Source organism: Trachypithecus francoisi, unplaced genomic scaffold (assembly GCF_009764315.1).
Source record: "Trachypithecus francoisi isolate TF-2019V2 unplaced genomic scaffold, Tfra_2.0 Lachesis_group2, whole genome shotgun sequence".
NCBI lineage: Eukaryota > Metazoa > Chordata > Mammalia > Primates > Cercopithecidae > Trachypithecus > Trachypithecus francoisi.
The window spans coordinates 68237780-68257851 of record NW_022681465.1 but is presented as its reverse complement, the minus strand read 5'-3'; the positions used below and the strand labels follow the sequence as shown (position 1 = coordinate 68257851).

Genomic DNA, 20072 nt, shown 5'->3' with positions numbered 1-20072 from the left:
CTGGCATGCTTGACCTTCAGCTTCTGTGAGCGCTCTGATCTCTGGCTCGAAAAGGATGTCTCTCTAACTTTAGACTGTGGCTGGATCTAACTCCTTGGTCATTTGTCATCCTCAATCTGCTTTGCTGCTATTGGTATATTCATTCCACTCCTTTTCTACAGTTCTGTGCCCAGCATGAAAGACAAATTTCTTATACCTTTGAAGAACACATATTGTATTCTAACTCCTCTTTCCAGCAAGAATTTCACAAAGCCAAATGCTTTGCTTGAGGACAACACAGAGTAACATGTCAGTTTATCCTCACTGCTGGAAAGCTACTTGGAAACCTGTGCCACAATGACAATAGACTTGAGGAACAATCACCCTCAAACAAGTCAGCCCAGAAGCTGAACTCAAACCTCCCAGTGGGTGGTTTTAGAGCACCTTGCATTTTGTTATGGGGGTTTCAGCAATATCTAGGCAATAAAGGATTAACAGCACAAACTAATATCTCATTCCCCTCCCTGCTCCTTGCTAAAAGAGGTTTTAAAGATTCTTACTTGATGTCACCTAGCAAATACCTAGGGGGAAAAATGAGGAGTATTCTAACTAGTATACATGTCAGCAGTTTCCCTCCTTTCTGCATTACCTGGATCCACACAGACTCATTGGTGGGACCTGTGGCCATCAGCTTTTCCAGGTCTCCTTTCCTGTCATACTGAAAGACAGTCCCTGCCAGCTTATAGTTCCCGTTCCACTGGATAATAAACCCTCCATTCAGGTAATATTTTTCAGGGTCTTCACTCCTGATGGCCAGGAAGTTTCCAGCTCCCTCAATTTCCATTACTCTTATGTCCCTTGCTCCTTTCGGAATGAGCCCAATGTCAACATAACCTAAGGAGAGAAGACACAATCATGAAAGAGGCACGCCAGCTTCTCAGCTGAATGCAAACTGTTTCTGACCCATTGTTCATCCTCTTTCTAGCCTCCCCATCATTGAGTGCCCTTGCTGGATGGCCACTGGGATTGGCAGAAGCACTAATTATGGGGGATTTTCGAGAACTTGGACAGGACCAGAATTCTCAGGAGTTTTGTGACTCAATATGTGCCTGGTTTTGTAAGGAGGGGTGAAATAAGTGCAGATTGGACTCTGAAGCTTTTGTGGTTGATCTAGTATTTATTTTTCTGTAATTTTATGTTGATTGTTCAAAACCCTAAAGCTCCTTGCTAGCTTCCTGCTAGTATTTCTGCTTCCCCCCTTGTTGCTATTAAATTAGACTTCCTAAACATTGTATTGGATACATACTTTACCTCACCCCCCCTTGCCAGCAGGTAATCCTAGCTTCCATTCATTAAGAAAATCCTAGAGGGAATCTCAGATTGTTTGCCACCTGGCTATCTTTAATACAGCCTGTTATGAGGAACTCAACTCTGAGTACAGCCTTTTATACTGTTGGACAATTCTACTCATTAGACAGTTTTCTTTCTCATTTTTTCTTTTATATATTGCTGAAATAGCAATTTATAATTTATTCTCATGTGTTCTAATTCAGCCTTCTGAAAAAGCGTCCTATGTTGACATTTACTTAAAGATAACAATCAACTCTAGCCACAGTCTTTTTCTTGTTTAATGGTCATTATGGTAAGAGGCATAATGGTGATAAAAGGAATGAATACTTAGCGGTTGCCAGTGTTTGCCAGGCTCTATGCTAAACATTTTATGCATTCACCTTATTTATGCTTCTTGAGAACCATTACCTCATAAAATGGAAAGAACATGGACTTGGAGGTTGGCATTGTGCAAGGAGTTCTGGGGCAATGGGAGTTGAAAGACTTGGATTCTGGTCTCTGCATTTCTGCAAATCAGCTCTATGACGTTCATTGATTCATCTAACTTTTTGAATCTCATTGCACAGAAGGGGACTGAATGATGACGTCTGCGGTCCCTCTCAGCTCTAATAGTCAGTGATTTCCTCTTTTGTAAGCTAACTATTCTTTGTTCTTTCAGCTTTTTAAAAAAATATATAAAATACAGTTTCCAGACACCGAAGATCTTGGTGATTTTTCCACTGGATATGCACTAGGTTATTTGGTTTGATGAGCAAGCCCTTCCTCTTTGTCACCTGAAAGTGCCTCAATTTCTTCATGTTCCTCTGGCGCTAAAGAAGTATGGGGTCCTGGGGGTCAAACCCTGGCCTGTCCAGCAAGAATAATTTGCTCTGAAACTGGATACAGATCGCAACCTCAGCCTCATTTTTCAAATTGGCAGCTCTCATCCAGAGGAACCAAAATATGGTTTGTGTAGTATTTAATTAAGTTCCATTTGGCTCTCAAACACTGATTAAAACCACTAACGTATAACCACCTTGGGGAAGATATTGATCACATGTAATTGAGGCTAATGTTTTTAAAAAATAAATGCCCTTCGAGTGTTGCTATCTGCAGTCATTTTCTTACTTAAGATGTTGCATGCCTTTTCATAGCAGAGCTCATGCAGGTAAATCAACTGGCATGAAATACTGTGTCTACCACCTTGCTCCTTGCTTTTAAAAAATGAAAACCTAAATAGAAAAAGAAAATAAACAACAGAGTTTGCTTTTTATTCTTCCACTTAAGAGAGAAAATCCAAAATTAGAAATATTTATTAGGGTTAGATTGAAAGAGGCATACTTAATTTACTGCTTCTGAATAGCTTGTAGATAAAAGAAGGACCAGTAAGAATAGCTCCAAAATACAAGTGGTCCTTCAACAACACAGGGGTTAGGGCACCAAGTCCTTATACAAGTAAAAAACTTTGTGTCTAATTTTTCACTATCCCCAAACTTAACTACTTGACCAGAAGCTCTACCAATAATATCAACAGTCCACTACTACATATTTTTTGTGTTATATGCATTACATATTATATAAGTATAAGCATTAGCTACTTGTACCAGTATTAGGGGAAGAGGAGAAGCATAATTCCGACCTCAAATAAGAAGTCTCTGGGTCCAAGGAGACTACCTGGAGAAACAATTCCATCACTATCCCAGTCTTGAGCACCTTGAGCTAAAAGAATACTCAGGATGCCTGTAATCCCAGCACTTTGGGAGGCCAAGAGGGTTGGATCATGAGGTCAGGAGTTTGAGACCAGCCTGGTCAACATGGTGAAACTCCATTTCTACTAAAAAAATACAAAAATTAGCCAGGCATGGTGTCATGCACCTGTAATCCCAGCTACCAGGGAGGCTGAGGCAGGAGAATGATGTGAACCCAGGAGGCAGATACTGCAGTGAGCCTAGATTGTGCCACTGCACTCCAGCCTGGGCGACAGAGCAAGACTCCATCTCAAAAAAAAAAAAAAAAAAAAAAGGATGTTTGAAGATGGGGCAAAAGATAGGCCCTCATTTCTGAGATTGTGATAAGAGACATCATGCATTATTGACGCTAACACACATCTTATCCAACAGTTTTTGTGGTCCACAAAAACAGACTTTACTCACTGGCATATTTGGTCTCCAGTCTTTGACATTTGTAATAAAAATGTGTTCATAAAAAGGTTATATCATTAACCCTGGGCAATTTATCTACAGTGGCCAACTTGTCTCTTTAAAAATTTATACTGTCCATTTGAGACAATGCTCATTGCAGGCCAATATCTCATGATGATTTATGTGTGGAGGCTCCTGGGAAAGGCTGGTCCATGTCTGATCCCAGGCTTGAGAGCACTGACACGTATGTGTCTGGTTCAGAAACAAATCAGTGTTTGATAGGCTCACAAACCACAGAGTGAGGAAGAAATATGTAAAAATAACAGTACCTGGTAGATGTTTTGAGAAGTTAAAATGCTTTGCCTTAGATTTAGACTCTTAGTCTCAGTTATCTCAAAAGAGGGTTGCGAGAGAATTGGAATCTTGTAACACACCGCGAGCAACCATAACCCTCTTGTTAGAAACCGGTGGAAAGGAATTGTAGAAAGGGGACATGGGAGAAAGAGAACTGAAAACATAAAGGCACAGGGAGATGTCAAATGCTCAGTGGTGGGCATGTGGTCAGAGGTATTGAGATCTTGAATGCAGGCAGGGGTAGGGATGAGGGGGGAGCAGAAGACATTTAGAATCCCTTTTTCTCATTCCCAAGAGACCAGGGCAGTGGAAAGAACCCAGAATTAGAGTCGGATTTCCTAAAGGATTAAAAGGTTCAGTGGAAGAGACCTGGGGACAACAACTCTGGTTTTCAATTGAGTTATCATAATATTAGAAGAATAGCACTTCAGAGGCCAAGATAGGAACTCACAAAGAAAATTAAATAAAACAAGTCAGCCAGTCGTGGTGGCTCACACCTGTAATCCCAGCACTTTGGGAAGCCAAGGTGGGTGGATCACGAGGTCAAGAGATCAAGACCTTTCTGGGCAACATGGTGAAACCCCATCTCTACTGAAAATACAAAAATTATCTGGGTGTGGTGGCGCATGCCTGTAGTCCCAGCTACTCAGGAGGCTGAGGCAGAAGAATCACTTGAACCCAGCAGACAGAGGTTGCAGTGAGCTGAGACTGCAGCACTGCACTCCAGCCTGGCGACAGGGCAAGACTCTGTCTCAAAAAAACAAAAACAGAAACAAAAACAAACAAACAAAAAACAGGTTAAATGAAGAAATACGATTTTAAGTGTAACTTTTTATAAGTAAGTAAAGCCACTATAAATAATGGAAAATATTTACAAAACACCTTTGTAAAGCTTGTAAAAACACTGGCTATCATAGAGTGCTTAATCATAAGCGTAAGACATGGGTTATCATTCACATTCCGAATAAGTAATCCAGAGAATATTTTTCATCCATAATAAAGCTAACAATCAAAGCTTTACAATCTTCCAGTGGTAATTCTCATGGGCAGGACAAGCATTACGTCTCACAATTTAACCTTAGTAATCCAATAGCCAAAGATGAAAAAGAGGAATGGAAATTAAATTTAGACTGTTGGTTGTTATGATTACTAGGGAACAATAGGTCATGTAATTAACCGAAGGACACACTTGATCCTCTCAGGATCCTACTCAATAACTTCATCCTGGGTAGGAAGAATGTTTAGAAGAGAGATGTTGTTTCTCCAGAATCCAGGAAAACAGGGCTTTACCATCTCTGAAAGTGGCTATCACTTCCTGTCCTGGGCATCACCGCTGTGTAGCAGACACTGCCCCTCTCCCCTCAGGCCCTACTACAATAGTGCATGATGGATTCTCTACTCCCAGCATCTCTACATAATCCAGCGAATTAATAGTCTGATCTCCCTAGAGTAACCTCAACCCATGACTGGTGGAAAGTGGTGTATATTATCTCAATTCCTTCACCCCTCAGGTGGGGAAAACTCAGGGGAGCAAGATCTGCTGTGGCTCCCATATAATGGTTCACCCTTTCTTAGCTGCCTTCCTTGGGAACTGACTCTTCATTGGGGTCCACCCTTGAAGGTGGACTCTTCATGCCCTGAGGACTATCCATAGCCCAAAGCTGCACAGAAAAGAAACTCTGCAAAAAGTGACTATGGGAAAAGAATAGTAAAGTGTGGGTAAGAAGGGGATGCTAGGTGGAGGAGCTGTCTGGAAAGTCATAAGGCACCAGTGGGTGGGACCCTCTCCCAAGGAGCAATTGGGAATAAAAGAGATTTGATACAACCCTGCCTTGTTTCTCTTTTGACTTTAAATTGAAGGTGTACCCCAATTCTTTTGCCTGTAAACCCATTGCTGGCTTCTGTCCTCACTACAGAATCTGCCCTCGTGTCTGCAGCCTTCCCAGCCAGCTTCTGATCTCTTCTCTCCCCTTGTTCTTGGTCTGTTCCAATGCCATTGGCTTTAATGCTGGATCTTCTTGTGATGCCCATTCCCAAAGAGGATCCTCTCCCAGGGATCACGCTCTTACACCTGTTCCTGTGCACAACCACAAGGCCATTTCAGATCTCTGTCTCACTGTGATGCATCTTGTATTTTGTAAGCAATCAACCCCTTTCCTAAAACTGCCAAGGAACCCTTACTGCTTTATGGTAAAGGCTACATTCCATTTTGAATACTTTGAATGTCACAGACTGTTTTAAAAAAATAAAAACAAAAACTAGGAATCAATCAACCATTTATCTTGCCCCCCCACCTTTGGTCTCCTGCCACATTATTTATTTGTTTATTACCAGATCCTTCCTTCTGCTTAAACATCTTTCTCACAGTCTGGCAGGAAGAGCCATCTCCCAGGCACACACCGCAGCGATCCTCTGTGGCATTGGAATCGATCTCATAGTCACAGCCAACCATCTGTGGGGAAGAGAGGTGGAGGATGAATACCCAGGCAGGGGATGCCACTCTTGCCTGGATCTGTGACTTCTCCTTTCCCCTTTGGTGCTTCATAAGACTGGACAGGAGGTACCAGGGTACAAGGACAAATGTTTGTTCCTGGTAGCAGCAAGAGGAATATCCAAGCATCCACCAATGGTAAAGGCACTACTTGCTCAGAGGGGAGGGAGGCACACATTGAGTGAGGTCTCTAATTTCCTGAGTCAGAGGCAGAACTGAACAAAATCTATGAAAATGTTCCAAAAATCTAACTATGAAAACGTCTTGGAGTTGAAGCTAGTAGAGCAGCAAGTCTCTTTCAGACATGTTCTCATCCTGGAAAAGGAGAGCCACGAAGCTTGGGGTGTTCTGTGGAAGTGGATACCAAAGAATCATGACACTTAGATTGAAAGTCATGAACCATATCTGACCTTCACCTGGACGTTTCTGTGGCTTGCTTTCTTCCATGACCACAAGGGAAAGCTATACCATATTCCTTTAGTCATAATTTTCTTTCTTGTTTGGGAACAATTATGCCCAGATGGTTTCATTTCCTTTTTGATCTTTAAAGATCATTTTCTTTCTAACTTGAAAGCCACCTCAAATCTACTCAAAGGAAGAATGGTTTGAATCTTTTTTAAGAGAGAGATGGAATCTTGCTATTTTGCTCAGGCCAGAGTGCAGTAGCTATTCACAGTCAACAGCCTTGAACTCCTGGCCTCCCACCTCAGCCTTCTGAGTAGCTAGGACTATAGGTACCACAACAGGCTTATTTTGAGTCTTTAAATACACCCTCTACCATCTAAACAGAGAATGAATGCCCACAAACAGAAAATAGCTTCATTCTTTAGGTTAATTGTCTTTAATTGCCTTTAGGTCCAAAGACTGTGCTGCTTCACCCAGTTGGGGGAAAAAAATAAAGTGCTAAGAGATTTTAAAAAATTAATTATGCTAATAACAATAGGAAAAAAAGCAATGTGCGAAACAGGTGCCTTCAGTGACTATGAATAAAATGCCAACCCTTCACAAGCAGTAAGTTTGCATCAAGCTTGAGAACCCTCTAATAAGCTGATATTTACAACCATATTCCCAGTGGCCTTCATTCCTTCACTGATTTGAAATGATTGCTAGGGAGATTGACTCTGAGGAATATTAATTTTAAAGTATTTTCTTTAATCTCTATCAACAGGGAAATAGATATAAAAATGTGAAGAATAAAGGAAGGAAAGTCAGAAAAGCAAATATCTGAAGCTCAAGTCTTTCTTCTTGAATGGGTAGTTATATTTCTAAACTAGTATCTGCCTGCATAACTGAGACACAAGGGTTGGGGGAAGGAGACACACCCATGTCCCCAACATTCTGTCCCACAGCATATTAAATGGGTTCTTGCAGAGACTCACCCAATTTAGTTTTCCTGTGAGCTGCATGCAGTACAGTAAAAATTGAATTAAGTATACAACAGAAGGTCTAGGAAGACATGAACCAGTCTTCCTTGTTGCATATAAAACATAAGGGGCTGGGCTGGGAGCAGTGGCTCAAGCCTGTAATCCCAGCACTTTGGGAGGCCGAGACGGGCGGATCATGAGGTCAGGAGATCAAGACCATCCTGGCTAACACGGTGAAACCCCATCTCTACTAAAAAATACAAAAAACTAGCCGGGCGAGGTGGCGGGCACCTGTAGTCCCAGCTACTCGGGAGACTGAGGCAGGAGAGTGGCGTGAACCCGGGAGGCGGAGTTTGCAGTGAGCTGAGATCCCGCCACTGCACTCCAGCCCAGGCAACAGAGCGAGACTCCATCTCAAAAAAAAAAAAAAAACAAAAAAAACATAAGGGAGTCTCAGAGGAAAAGAAACAAACCTCAGTCTTCTTCATAACACGCTCTGGCAACACAGAAAGCCCACAACAGTATGCTCTTTCTGCCTTCAGCAGCATCAGAGGTGGCTCTGCTGTTGCTACCTAATGTGGGAAATGACTTCAGCATGGCCCTTTTCTGATGTGACTCTGAATATGCCAGGCAGTCACCCCAACAGGTAGTGTGTTTGTGAAAAAAATCACTTTCGTTTCCCATCTTATCAGTTACAGTGGTAGTGTGAATAGTGATAGTGGTGGTGGTAATGATGTTGAAGGTGGTGATAATAGTGATGATGTAGTGGTGGTGGTGATGGATAATAATGGTGGGGGCAGGATGGCGGTAGTGATGGTGGTGGTGGTGGTGGTGGTGGTGATAGTGATGGTGGTGCAGGGTAATGGTGGCAGTGGTGATAGTGGTGATGTGGTAGTAGTGGTGATTTGATGGTGGTGGTGGTGATGGGGGTGATGGTAGTGGTGATGGTGGTGGGGGTGATGGTGATAGTGGTGATGTGGTGGTGGTAGTGATTTGATGGTAATAATGGTGGTGGTGGTGATGTGGTAGTGGTGGTGGTCATTTGATGGTGGTGGTGGTGGTGGTGATGAGGTAATGGTGGTGGTGATTTAATGGTAATGATGGTGGTGGTGGTGGTGATGTGGTAATGGTGGTAGTGATTTAATGGTAGTGATGGTTGTGGTGGTGGTGATGTGGTAATGGTGGTGGTGATTTAATGGTAATGATGGTGGTGGTGGTGGTGATGTGATGGTGGTGGTGATTTGATGATGGTGTTGGTGGTGATGTGGTAATGGTGGTGATTTGATGGTGGTAGTGGTAGTGGTGGTGATGTGGTAGTGGAGGTAGTGATTTGATGGTAATGGTGGTGGTAGTGATGTGGTAGTGATGGTGATGATTTGATGGTGGTGGTGGTGATGTGGTAATGGTGGTAGTGATTTGATGGTGGCAGTGGTAGTGGTGGCGATGGTGATTTGATGGTGGTGATGTGGTAGTGGTAATGATGATTTGCCAGTGGTGGTGGTGATTATGTGGTAGTGGTAATGATGAGTTGATGGTAGTGGTGGTGGTGATGCAGTAGTGTAGTGGTGATTTGATGATGGTGGTGGTGATTTGATGGTGGTAGTAGCAGTGGTGGAGATGTGGTATTGGTAATGATGATTTGATGATGGTGGTGGTGGTGATGTGGTAATGGTGGTGGTGATTTGATAGTGGTAGTGGTAGTGGTGTGATGGTGACTTGATGGTGGTGATAGTAGTGGCGGTGATGTGGTAGTGGTAATGATGATTTGATGATGGTGGTGGTGGTTATGTGGTAGTGGTAATGATGATTTGATGGTGCTGGTGGTGATGTGGTAGTGACAATGATGATTTGATGGTAGTGGTGCTGGTTGAGATGATGGTGATGGTGGTGGTGATGGTGGCACGTGATGTGGTAGTGGTGATGATTTGATGATGGTGGTGGTGATGTGGTAATGGTGATGGTGGTTTGATTTGATGGTGGTGATGGTAGTGGTGGTGGTGATGTAGTAGTGATGCTTGGGTGATAATGGTGGTGGCGATATGGTGGTGGTGATGGCAGCAGTGGTGGTGGTGATAGTGGGGTGATGGTGATGATGGTGGTGGTGGTGATGTGGTAATGGTGGTAGTGATGATGTGGTGGTGGTTATGGTGGGGTGATGGTGGTAGTGATGGTGGAGTGATGATTGTGGTGGTGGTGGAGATAGTGTTAGTAGTGGGGATGTAGTAGTTGTAGTGGTAATTTGATGGTAGTGGTAGTGGTGGTGGTGATGACATGGTGGTGGTGATGGTTGGGTGATAGTGGCTGCTGGTGGCAGTGGTGGTGATGGTGGTGGTGGTGTTGACTTGATGGTGGCAGTGATTTGATGATAGTGGTGGTGGTGATGTGGTAATGGTGCTGATTTGATGGTGGTGGTGATAGTAGTGGTGATGTGGTAGTGGTGGTGGTGATTTGATGATGGTGATTGTGGTGGTGGGGATGATGTAGTGGTGGTGATGGTTGGGTGATAGTGGCTGGTGGTGGCAGTGGTGGTGATGTGGTAGTGGTGTTGATTTGATGGTGTTAGTGATTTGATGATAGTGGTGGTGGTGATTGGTAATGGTGCTGATTTGATGGTGGTGGTGATAGTAGTGGTGACGTGGTAGTGGTGGTGATTTGATGATGGTGGTGGTGATGGTTGGGTGATAGTGGCTGATGGTTGTGGTGGTGATGTGGTGGTGGTGGTGGTGGTGGTGGTGATGTGGTAATGGTGGTAGTGATGAGGTCCTGGTGGTGGTGGGGTGATGGTGGTAGTGGTGTTGGTGATGGTGGAGTGATGATGGTGGTGGTGGTGGTGATGGAGGTAGTGGTAATGGTGGTTATGTGGTAGTGGTAGTAGTGGTGATGTGGTGATATGATGCTGGTGGTAGTGGTGGTGGTGGTGATGTAGTAGTGATGGTTGGGTGATAATGGTGGTGGCGATATGATGGTGGTGATGGCAGCAGTGGTGGTGGTGATAGTGGGGTGATGGTGATGATGGTGGTGGTGGTGATGTGGTAATGGTGGTAGTGATGATGTGGTGGTGGTTATGGTGGGGTGATGGTGGTAGTGATGGTGGAGTGATGATTGTGGTGGTGGTGGAGATAGTGTTAGTAGTGGGGATGTGGTAGTTGTAGTGGTAATTTGATGGTAGTGGTAGTGGTGGTTGTGATGACATGGTGGTGGTGATGGTTGGGTGATAGTGGCTGGTGGTGGCAGTGGTGGTGATGTGATGGTGGTGGTGATTTGATGATAGTGGTGGTGGTGATGTGGTAATGGTGCTGATTTGATGGTAGTGGTGGTAGTAGTGGTGATGTGGTAGTAGTAGTGGTGGTGATTTGATGATGGTGGTTGTGGTGGTGATGTGGTGATTTGATAGTGGTGGTGATGATGGTTGTGGTGGTGGTGGTGATGTGGTAGTAGTGGTGGTGGTGGTAGTGGTGGCGGTGGTGGTGGTGGTGGTGGTGGTGGTGGTGGCGGTGGTGGTGATGTGGTAATGGTGGTAGTGATGAGGTCCTGGTGATGGTGGGGTGATGGTGGTAGTGGTGGTGGTGATGGTGGAGTGATGATGGTGGTGGTGATGTGATGGTGGTGGTGATGGTGGAGTGATGATGGTGGTGGTGGTGGTGGTGATGTGGTGATATGATGCTGGTGGTGGTAGTGGTGGTGATGGTGATGTAGTAGTGATGGTTGGGTGATAATGGTGGTCGCGATATGGTGGTGGTGATGGCAGCAGTGGTGGTGGTGATAGTGGGGTGATGGTGATGATGGTGGTGGTGGTGGTAGTGGTGGTGGTATAGCAAGTAATTAACTATGAGAGGAGAGTTGAGAAGGACTCAAGAATGACTTACTGATTTCTGGCCTAGATATCAGTAAACATAGATGGTTCTAGTATCATTCCAAAAAGAAGTACTATAGAAGAACAGGTTGGGGTAAGAATTAGGTATAATTTTAATTTAGAAATGTTAAGATTGAAGTAACTTTTGGGCTTTTGAGGGTCAGGAGATAGGACCTGGTATTCTGAATGTAGATCTGGCTCAGAGCAATTGATTTAGGGATGTTTAGTGTATCACTGAGATGGCCAAAATGGCCTTGTAGATGAAAGAAGGTTCAAATCAGTTTTTGAGAGAAATTAGTGAGGAAGCTAACTCAGGACAGTGGGAAGACTGTCAGGTAAGGATAAAAGCTTAGGCGGATTGAAAACATTGACTTTGTAAGGACATACATATATAACGTTGAATTTTTATTTTAGGGAGTGCATAGTAGGCTAACAGTAAGATCAAAAAAGGGGTGTGATGAGATTGATCCAGAACCTTATCCAGAACTGCGGTAAGAGATTGGGGGAAGGCTAAGAGAAAGTTAGGGAGCAGCTGATGGATAGACCAGAATATCTGGTCTATTTCAGAAGGAAATTCAGCCAATGTTATGCTGACTGTGTGAAGAGGGAGGAGTCCAGGAGCTGAAGTCCAGCAACCGGTTACCAGGAGAAAGAGGGGAGAGAGGTGGAAGGTTAGCGAGCCCGCCTCAGATAATGGGTATGAGAGTGAGAGTTCAGAGCTGGAAGCGGGTGGAGGTGAGTAGGGCATTTGCTCATTTTTAAAAGCTTATTCTGTCATCCTGGTAATTTAAAATGGAAGGTGTCCTGAAAAGTCAAAGTTTAAATCTGTATCTTTGATAAACAAGCTTACTAAAGAAAAACTAAGGGGAAGGGCACACATAGTTACCTCCCAGAACAAATTCAGTTCTGATCAGGGCTTGATAATTTCCTTGACAATATAATCTGCAACTCTAACATACCAAAATACTGGCAAATAGTGTAATTTCAAAATAGACATGAATATAAGCAACCAAATTTTCATATTCACAAAAAATGTAGATTAGACCAACACTGCATACATTGTTTTCCTGAAAGCATATGTTTTTATGTCAATACATGCTCAATCCCCTTTGAAAAAACTAGTAAATGAATAAGGAGGGTAACAATAAAACTAGCAAATAAGGGGCCTGGAACTACCTACAACCTGGATCCTTGAAGATAAAGTATTTAGGCTATTAAGTATATTTGATTTGACACCATTTTTTTCAGCTTAAAAACTCAAATCAGTGTGGTATAGACAGAAAGTGGGCAAGTATAACTTTTAAAAGGTCTTAAATGGCACCCAGAAAGAGGGAGGCAGGCTGATAAAATCTGGCTTATTCTATCAGGTTCATGTGATTGGCCTCATGAAAGACATCCAACTTGTAATGGTTCTGAATCCTGGCTACTTATTAGAACGCCTGAGAGCTTTTAGAAATTACTGATGTCTGGGTTCTATTTCAAATCTGTTAATTCAGGATCTCTGGGATGTAGGGTCTGGGCAGTGATGTTTTAAAATCTCCCCAGGTGATTATTACATGCAGCTAGGGCTAAGGATTTTAGTCACTGAGGAGTAAATGTGATGCTGAAATTATCTTTTAGATCTAAATAACTTTGCATTTATAGAAATAGCATCTTTAGCCTGTGATGGAAAACAGGTGCCTTGAACAAAATAAATGAAAAAGCAACTGTATAGAGAAATACGAACCTTCTCAGAGTGCTGAATATTTAGGGGCAAGAGCTTGTCACAGGGAATAATTTTGTCCATTGGAAAAAATATTATAAATATTTTTTAAAAACAAATAAAATTTGTTGAGTTTACAGATCTATTTTCTAAGAGTTTATCTTACACCAGGGCCTCTGTTAAGAGCTCAACATATATTACCTGTGAAAGTTGTCAGAATCAAAACGGAGCAACTAATGTTAAGAAAAAACTGGCCGGGCGCGGTGGCTCAAGCCTGTAATCCCAGCACTTTGGGAGGCCGAGACGGGTAGATCACGTGGTCAGGAGATCGAGACTATCCTGGCTAACACGGTGAAACCCCATCTCTACTAAAAAATACAAAAAACTAGCCGGGCGTGGTGGCGGGCGCCTGTAGTCCCAGCTACTTGGGAGGCTGAGGCAGGAGAATGGTGTGAACCCGGGAGGAGGAGCTTGCAGTGAGCTGAAGTGAGCTGAGATCCGGCCACTGCGCTCCAGCCCGGGCGGCAGAGCGAGACTCTATCTCAAAAAAAAAAAAAAAAAAAAAAAAAAAAAAAAAAAAAAAACCCTGATAAATACGGCCAGGGAAGGCTAGGAAGAATGAGTTCTCACCCTTGTATGCCTAATGATGAAAAAGGCTCTGCAAAAACCAAAACCTTGCACAAAGGCTCTTACAACCTTACACAAAAAATACTTTTGCAATGACATCTGCCCAGCAACTTCCTGAGCAACCTTGAATTGGTGTTACCCTTGTTATTGATCTCTGCAGGAAATAATAATTATTTAAAAACAATTTTGCAATTCTGTTCAACTTTTTTTCCTTTAAAAATTTTCATTTTCTTTTAAAAACCTCTCTCTTCTTTTACCTTCCTAAATATGCACATAGTTAACTGTGGCATACATATTCCCATTGCAATGCACTATTCCCAAATAAGCTTCATTTTCTTTTAGAGAGCCTCTCTCTGTCTGTTATTTAGGTTAACAGACCTTATTTAATCTTTTGACAACCCCAACTAGGCAGATACATAAAAAATTCCAGTTCTATGACAGAAAACTGAGTCTTAGAAAGACGTATAGGATCATACAACTAGTAAATGATGGTACTGAGTTCATATTCTAAAACCCCAGTGCTAAACCATTATGATTTACTAACTGATCAAAACATTTTCCTTTAACCGATTAAAAACACTTTCTCTCTAAACTGAAATTTATGCCTGGTGATTGGATCACAAGTCCTGCTCCTCAGTTCCTTGCAAAATAAAATGCAAGCAACAAGAAGGAATTCTTTAATGGTTACACACTTAAAAGCATCAACACATCAGGTCTAAATAATTTATATCAACTTGATTAATGAAGTGAGTGTGGAAAAATTACATAAAAATCAGAAACCTGTTTTGTAACTACTGTCATGCCATCTCTCTGAGAAGCTCGTGTTGATAGTCAATGGAAAGCTAAATGTGAAAAAGCATTATGGAAAGCACCATAGAAGCTATTATTAATTTTAGTTTTTCTCGAATTTAATGTCACTGAAATAATCTGGGCTGGGCTTTCCTAATAATTTCTCTTTTTCATGCTCAATGTCTAAAATAATGTCATAGTGCACATAAACCAATCAAGAAATGAAGATGACGGCAGAAGGAAAAAAACCATTAAATCCAAAACTGTGACTTTGATGAACACTGCGAAGTCTTGTCTTTTCATTTCACGAACTATATATAAAAAACAGATGAGGTGTAAATGCCATGAAAGCACAAACTTAGAACATCTGACTTCCCAAATTAGTAAAAGTCATGATTTTGTAAAGTTGTAGATTAAGGAAACATACCCAATACCTTACATATGCCATTAATACAGACATTTCTGCTGTTGCCGCCTTCAAAGCAAGGGGTACCATCAATGACAGCATCCAGCATTTTCTCAGAAAACTGGCCATCTATGGGTCGGCAGTAGAGCTCACAAGGATGTGCTGAAGGGAAAAAAGAAGGCAAATCCTTGCAAGTTAGCTTTTAGCTCGGCATCCTCCCCTAGGATTCCTCTGTACTTATAACCCCCAAGTGTCATTTACTCTGACGATCCTATCTTTTTACCTGCTTGAGACACATCCTGAAATGTGCCTTAAGACACATTTCACACATTCAGGTGCTGAATCCAAGGATTATTTTTCCTTTTTGAAAACGTTTTATAATGAATTAAATTAAAAGATTGCTTTAAAGTACTCTATTCTTTGCTGTAAACGATGACTCCTTTCTATTCAACATTGAATTGTGCTGATAAAAATAAGGCACTGAGCATCTGTGGTTAGCTTAGAAAATAAGTTATTGCAACCAGCCATGAAGGACTCCAGGCAAGCGGGATGCCTGCTTGTTTCTTGCAGCAAAGTAAGTAGACCTCCAGGGGATAGGCATCCCCTCCCATAGGGCCAGCTCATTACTACCACAACCTCCATCACCACCAGCATAACCTGCCCCAACAAATGTCCTCCTCCAGTCTAAGAGGTGCTTAGATTGACAACTATGTGGAAACATTTTTTTTGTTTCCATTGAAGCTGACCTGCTTCTCATAGTGCTCCATCCCATCAGCTTGAGTCCTACACTGATTTCATTCTAAGGTTCAGTTTTCTACTCCATTGTGAATGAAGACAGGGTGATCTAGAGCACAGGAATATTTACTTAATAAAATACATACCCACATGTATGTACACAGAATAACCAGAAAGATAGATCACATTTAAATCATAGATGCCTTAAACATTTTAATGGCGAATACACGCATGTGATAAGAAGAATTCAAATAATTTTCTTATGAATGTAATGAATGCTTTTCTTTAAGTGAAAAACACAACAATGTCTTCTTTGGCAGGGATTTTGGGGTCTCTTCTGGATGTGTTTATTATGGGCAGGGCTGTTAGTTGCTTCTTTGTGTGATCAGCTGACCACTCAATAGTACCAGCCATAGGCTATTTGTCATGGGCCCACCACACTGGGCTGGGCACCAAATGCCAAGACTGAGTGCACAATGATAGCTGTGTCTGCTTGAGGATGCAGTGATCCATGTGGCCAGGAAATGAAAGTGCAAAATTCACACAAATGTAACCATGAGCAAAAGCTCCAAATGCTGAAACACTGAACAAACTTGAGACTGAGGCCAAAAACATCTGTTCAGAGCTTAAAAGAGATAAGTGAACTAGCTCAGAAGCAGAAAATTCGATATCACATGTTCTCACTTTTAAGTGAGAGCTAAACATCGGACATATATAGACATAAAGATGGAGATAGACTCTGGGGACTCCAAAAGCAAGGAGGGTGGAAGGAGGGTGAGGGTTGAAAAATTACGTATTGCATACAGTGTTCAATATTTGGGTGCTAGGTACACTAGAACCCCAATCCCTACCATTATGCATGTAATACCCAGGTAACAAACAAGCACATGTGCTCCCTGAATCCAAAAACAAACAAACAAACAAAGAACAAAGCTTAAAAGAGAAAGATATGGCACATGTATACATATGTAACAAACCTGCACGTTGTGCACATGTACCCTAGAACTTAAAGTATAATAATTTTAAAAAATTTAAAAAAAAGAAAGATAAAAGCCAATACGTAAATAAAGAAAACCAATTGATTTCAGATAAGGTGCAGTGGATAAGCTGTCTGACAAGATAAAGTCAAAATGAGTTGAAGAGATAATTGGATAAAGAGCCAATGGAAAAGTGTCAAGACTCTGGGACAAAGCATGACTTGGGATTATTGTGTAGCTCCATTTCTGGCAGCATGATTAGCTCTGTTACTGGGCAAACTGGAATAGAAGTACTAAAGGGAGCAACCTGGCAACAAGTCTATTCTCCTAACGATGAGAACATCAATCCAGGTGCTGAATCCAAGGATTACTTCCTTAAGACTTTGGTTTAAACTTTAGAATTGGATTTTGGATTTTGTATTTGGAATACATAAAGCAAAAATAGAAAGCAGCCCTGAATAACTCCGGAGCTTTTCTAAGGAATCATCTGTTTCAAGGCTACTGGGAAGAGTCGGGACCACAGCATGTTCATTGCCGCAATGGAATGTTTATTCAGAGAGGAATGGACAGATTCACTAAGTTGCATTTACATAATGGACTGCTATGCAGCCACTAAAAGGAATGAGGTAAACCAGTAAACCACGATGCCATGATCTACTCAGTGAATCAAGATGCAGAATTGGCAAATTGTGGTTCTATCTGTGCGCAGATGAAAACCTGCTGTTAGCATGGTTATCTTGGAGGAATACATTCAATGCAGTGGGATAATAATAATTCATTTTTGTTTCATTCTATTATGTGCACTTGCATTTTTATAAGACACATCTATTCCTTTTAAAAATAATAAGTCTTGGCCCTCACACAGGAAAACTGGAAAAGTCTTCTTTCCCCAGTGATATTTATGACGCATCCCCAGTGATATTTATGAAGCATCTCCATAAAGAGGGGCCCTAATTTCAAAACTTTCGTCCACCCTCTTTCCACAACACAGGACTAGTACATGCTTTAAGGTTAGATAGGTTAACTGAAGTACATGGTCCACAAGAAACACACATGTGTGTTGACTATAAGTATAGTGGTTTATGGAGTCTTAGAAATTATCTAGGAAATAACATTTGTAATAACAACAATGACAGCACACAGATCCTCTGCTGCGACTCTCCCAGAGCTCCCACCACCATGACCTATAGGTGTGCCTCAGGCCAGGGAGAATGCTGTATTTGAAAGCAGTCATCCTAAATGGAAAGTTCAGTGCTATTGAAGACTTTTATAAGGCTTTTATAAGGCTGAGCCTGAGGCCCTCCTTCTCTTTGTCTTTCATGGTGCTCTGGAAGGGCTCTCGTTATATCATTAAGTTGTCCTGTGACACAGGGATCTAAAGGAGGAGGCAAGGGTGGTAATGGATGGTCTTAATTCTTGGGAGTCATCACTGGTATCAGAGATTCTCTGTGCCAGACATCAACCTTGTTGAGTTCATCATCTCTATAGAGTTGAGTACTTTCCTCGTCTCACATTTATTCCCCTGCCCTGATGCAGCCTTTTGTAGGGTCATGTGATTTTTTGCCCTCTAGCTTTCAAGAGCTTTCAAGTCCATTTATAATTCAGCTAAGTGAAAGCTCTAAAACTAATTTACTAGTGAACTCTCACCCTCACATTGTCTGATTAATCCTCTCAAAGAGAACTTAGGAAAAGAGATGAACTTACCGAATCAAAGTTCGCATTTTCAATTTTGCAGAAACAGGGTGGCTCAACATTTTTGGATAATGATCTTAATAAATGATAGAAATGAAAGCTCTAACTTGCTAAAAAGAATGAAAATATTTCTTAGGTAAGGAAAAGTTTCGATGCATTTCATGTTTTGTGAATAGACTGGAATGTGAGTTTCATCATTTTAAAGAATCCAGTTTCTAAAATCCATTCACAGGCAGGGCTTCATGGGCATAAGACCTGTGCTTTTACCCAGGACCTCACACTTGGTTGAATGCTGTTGTCTCTGTCTTGCAATTCTTAATCATTTTACCTTTGAACTTGTGCTCGGTAAGGGAAGGCCAAAATGGGAAGGCGGTGTGCACATGAAGAGAAGTGGTGTGCACCCCTGCCGCTCCTCAACAGAGCCCAAGAAATACTAAACCACAAAGCAAAAGGCATAACTTAAAATGTTTTATTGATGCAAGAAGTTATGTTTAACTTAAAAAGGTAGCTCAGCTTAAGGACTAAAATCAAATCGGCTTGGGGGAAAAAACAAAAATGAAAACTTGTGACTGTATCACAGCCCAAAATCAATCACGTAATTACCAAGTGTCTGAACTCTTTGGCTAGTCTAAAATGGCATTCTTGTACTTTCTAATACGGTAATCTTATTGTAATCCCCACAATACACAGAAATATGTATTAGTGAAATATAAGAAGGCATTAAAATGAATATATTCTATAGTAACCATAGAAAGGTATAAAAACAAAAGTAGAAATAATTTTTTAAAATGAATTAAACCCTTGTCATTGATGTTTTATTTTAATTTTATTTTTTATTTTTAAATTTTTTCTGTAGAGGCAGGGTCTTACTTTGTCACCCAGGCTGAAGTGAGGTGGTGCAATCATAGGTCATTACAGCCTCAGACTTCTATGCTGAAGCGATCCTCCCGCCTCACCCTCCTGACTAGTTAGGTTTACAGGCATGCACCACTATGCCTGGCTGTATTGATGTATTAGATTAGGGTAAGTGCAGTACCCTAGAAATAGAAATAGAAAAAAGAGTTTTCTATTTACTGTGTAGTTTTAAGTTCTGTCTTTTGGTTAAGATGCTTAAGAAGTAAACTTAGAATCACAACTTAAATTATTTAAGCAATATAATAATTAGTCATCAATGCTTATATGTTTAGAAAACACTGGTTTTCAAGGGCAAGATATATAGGTTTAATAAACTAAGCCTTAATCATAATATAAAGGGTTGTTGGGTTTTCCACCAGAGCTCCTGGCTTATGAAATAATCGAAGGTTTTAAAGACATGAACATTGCCTTAGGGAAAATTCAAAATTCAGTGCATTGGTCCAAAGGAAATGAACTTAACCCAGTCCTTGTGTGTTTTTGTGGTTAACGACCAGGCTGCAGAGTCAGGCCTGGGCTAACTCTTGGTTCTATCTCATAGTCTGAGTTTGGGCAAGTTACATAGGTCCTCTGAACCTATTACCTCATCTCTAAAAATTGGGTCAAAAATAGCTTTCCTTGAAGGGTTTTCTTGTGGAGATAAAATTAGGAAAAAATATATAAAGTGTTGTGTAGTATCACTGTTCACTGAGGGAGTAGAAAACTCTGCTGTATGTTTATT

The 20072-nt window shown here is 41.5% G+C and overlaps 1 protein-coding gene across 1 annotated transcript in view; it reads right to left on the bottom strand.

Annotated features, from left to right (window-relative positions):
• ADAMTS12 (ADAM metallopeptidase with thrombospondin type 1 motif 12) overlaps positions 1-20072 on the bottom strand; it is a 411005-nt gene that overhangs the window by 105182 nt on the left and 285751 nt on the right. The window contains exons 13-15 of the mRNA XM_033179311.1: positions 15064-15197; positions 6135-6255; positions 629-873 (exon numbers count right to left, since the gene is read on the bottom strand). Of these exons, the coding sequence (XP_033035202.1) occupies positions 629-873; positions 6135-6255; positions 15064-15197 (500 nt within the window). The remainder of the gene's footprint in view (positions 1-628; positions 874-6134; positions 6256-15063; positions 15198-20072) is intronic.